This window comes from Uloborus diversus, chromosome 7, assembly GCF_026930045.1.
Source record: "Uloborus diversus isolate 005 chromosome 7, Udiv.v.3.1, whole genome shotgun sequence".
Taxonomy (NCBI): Eukaryota; Metazoa; Arthropoda; class Arachnida; order Araneae; family Uloboridae; genus Uloborus; species Uloborus diversus.
In genome coordinates, this window is record NC_072737.1 from 77,615,449 (window position 1) to 77,618,328 (window position 2,880).

Consider the following 2,880-nt stretch of genomic DNA (forward strand, 5'->3'; position numbering starts at 1 on the left):
TGAGAGTATTTGAAAAGTGTATCGGCTGCAGTTCGATTACGGCCCGTGCAGACCGATTCAGTTACCCCTCCTTCTAGGGAGCAAACAAGTCCATGAACTACGTATATGCAAGAATTGCAGGGGGGTGCTAAGCTACTATGTTACACCAACCTAAGTTTACTCTTAAGTTTCATAGACACGACTGGCTTTAAACGGGAAGATTTCTGAAGTTTTCAAGAGGCTTCCAGGATAATTTCAGGAAGATTGCTGAATTTTAGCGGAAAAAGTTTCTGGTTTTTGCAAGATATATTGGCAGAAATTAGGCACATCAGCTGTCCATTCTCTTAGAGTAACCTTTCTGAATCGTCTTTTCAGTGCGTCGCAGATTATGGCTTTGTGGTTAGAATTATTTTCGTCTGCAGTATTTTAAAATATAAAAAAATACTGCTAATTAAGCATAAAGCAAGGGTGATATTATCTAGTCCAGTGTTTTAACCATTTGTGACCCGTGGACCGGTAAACATTTGAAAAAGTTCATGGAATGGTGACAGGGGCAAAGAAAAGTAATTATTGTAGCTGGTACTCCTAATTGAACGAACCATTGAGGAAACATATCATATTATTTAAAATAAGAAAAATCAAGGTAACAAAATACCACATACAAATGTATTATTGTGTAAAAGAATCAGTGTGAAACATTGTACAATGAAAGCAGTAAAAAAAAATGACAACGTGTACACTGATGAGCCAAAACATTATGACCACCCAGTCAATATCGCGTTGTGCCACTTTTGGCCTGCAAAACAGCTGCGACTTGCCTTGGCATGGATGCCATAATCTCTTGGTAGACGTCTGGAGATAGATTGTACCAAACTTTAATGCAACATTCACGCAAAGTTGATATATCTTGACATGGTGGTGTTTCAGCTCTGAGCTGCCTTTCCCTGAAATCCCAAATGTGCTTTATAGGATTCAAAACTGGAGAATTTGGTGGCCGGAGCATTAATTGTACTTCATAATGCTTCTGAAACCAGCACATTCTAGCCTTCTGACATGGTGCGTTGTCCTGCTGGAAGATGCCATTTCCAGTAGGGAAGACCGACTCCATGTACAGATGCGCCTGATCTGCCACGATGTTCATAGTCCAAAGCCTTAAAGGTATGTTCCACCACAACTAAGGGTCCCATTGCCTGCCAGAAAAAAGTTCCCCAAACCATAATACCGGCACAACCAGCTTGCTTACAACCGACGGTACAAGACGGGAGCAACTGTTCGCCTGAAAGACAGCGAACCCTGACCCGACCATCCACTTGATGAACGAGAAATTGCGATTCGTTGGACCAGACAACTCTTTTTCAGTCATCCAAGAACCACTCTCAATGTTGTTGGACCAACTGTAGGCGTAGTTGGCGATGATTATTGGTCAATAGAGACACAAGAGTGGAACGTCTTCTGCGCAGTCCCATATTCAACTGTGTCTTCTGAACGGTGTGTTGGAAAACACTTTCACTCGCACCTACATTGCATTGAGCTGTCAGTTGATCAACTGTCTTCCTCCGATATTGCTTTACCAAAAGGCCTAGTCTCCGACGTCCCTCCTCTTTGATGACGCGTGTCCGTCCAACACCTTTACGCCTACTATTGGTTACCCCGTCTTTTTTCCACTTTGCATAAGTACTAACAACAGTAGATTGTGAACAACCTACCAGTCCTGCAGTTTCTGAGATACTCCTTTCGAGTCCTCCGGGCATCAATATCTGCACCTTATCAAATTCGCTAAGAGCGTTAGCCTTTCCCATAACTTTCGAAAGAAAGTGCTCGAATGCAGCCTGACTTTCTCTAGCCCCAGTTATATACCAATCCCAATTCATCACGTGGTCTCCACGTTATCCAGACGAGTTCTTTGAAAAAGTTAGGGGTATTCATAACGTTTTGGCTTTTCAGTGTATATATGTACAAATAAAATCAATTAAAAAGAGTTAAAAAACTCTGCAAACAGCTGTTTCGGGGTTATAAAATCAAACTCCTTAATCAGTGCATAAAAGAACAATGTAGCACAAAGTCAAACGACGGACAAGTGAACGAAAAACACTCGTTCACTTTTCTCTCCGACTCTTTTGTCTCGTTCACTTGTCTGTTGTTTGACTTTGTGCTCCATCGTTCTTTTATGCCCTGATGAAAGGGGTCGGTTTTATTACCCCGAGCAGAGTTTTTAAACTCTTTTTAGTTGATTTCATTTGTACATGTATACATGTTGTCATATTTTTACAAATGTATTATTATTATTTTAATTATTAGAATAATTTTTTTTAGTAGAGAAATATTTGTCTTTTTTTTTTACGTGAACAGGTAGGAAACTCTGAGGATCAGACAAATTTTGCCTCGGACTGGTGCCGGTCCGACAAACAACCGGTTGAGAATCGCTGATCTAGCCCGTAATATATCAAAAAGCTGTTGAAAAGAACATATGGTAAAAACTTTTGAAAGCGTTCAAAAATACTTTTGAAAAATTTCATATTTGGAGCACACAATAAGGGTAAAAATATTTTTGTTATAATTTTTAGACTCAGTTTAGCTTCTCAGAAGATTGTAATTTGAATAACCTATTCATATTTTATTTGACCAGTACTTAGTTCTGTGTCTTTATCTTAAAATGAGCTGTCTTACTGAAGTAAAACGTATTATATAGGTGCGGGAAAATTGCGTAAATCAACTGAATCTCCTCAGAACATTTGCACTGTAGAGCCTCTAATAATAAAAAAGTGTCTCTATTTTGTAGCCCAACGTTAAAATAATTTGAAAAATGTCACAATGTGGACGAGAATTTAAATTTTGCCAAAAATCTTGATGATTGAAAGTCCCTAGGGCAATTAAGGATGAATACTTACACAACTCAGCCAT

General features: G+C 39.1%; 1 protein-coding gene across 1 annotated transcript; it reads right to left on the reverse strand.

Annotated features, from left to right (window-relative positions):
- Nucleotides 1-1,355: 1,355 nt before the first annotated feature.
- On the reverse strand, nucleotides 1,356-1,850 carry LOC129226752 (uncharacterized). Its single transcript, XM_054861382.1, has one exon. The coding sequence runs from the start codon at nucleotides 1,848-1,850 to the stop codon at nucleotides 1,356-1,358; it is 495 nt and encodes a 164-aa protein (XP_054717357.1).
- Nucleotides 1,851-2,880: the final 1,030 nt, after the last annotated feature.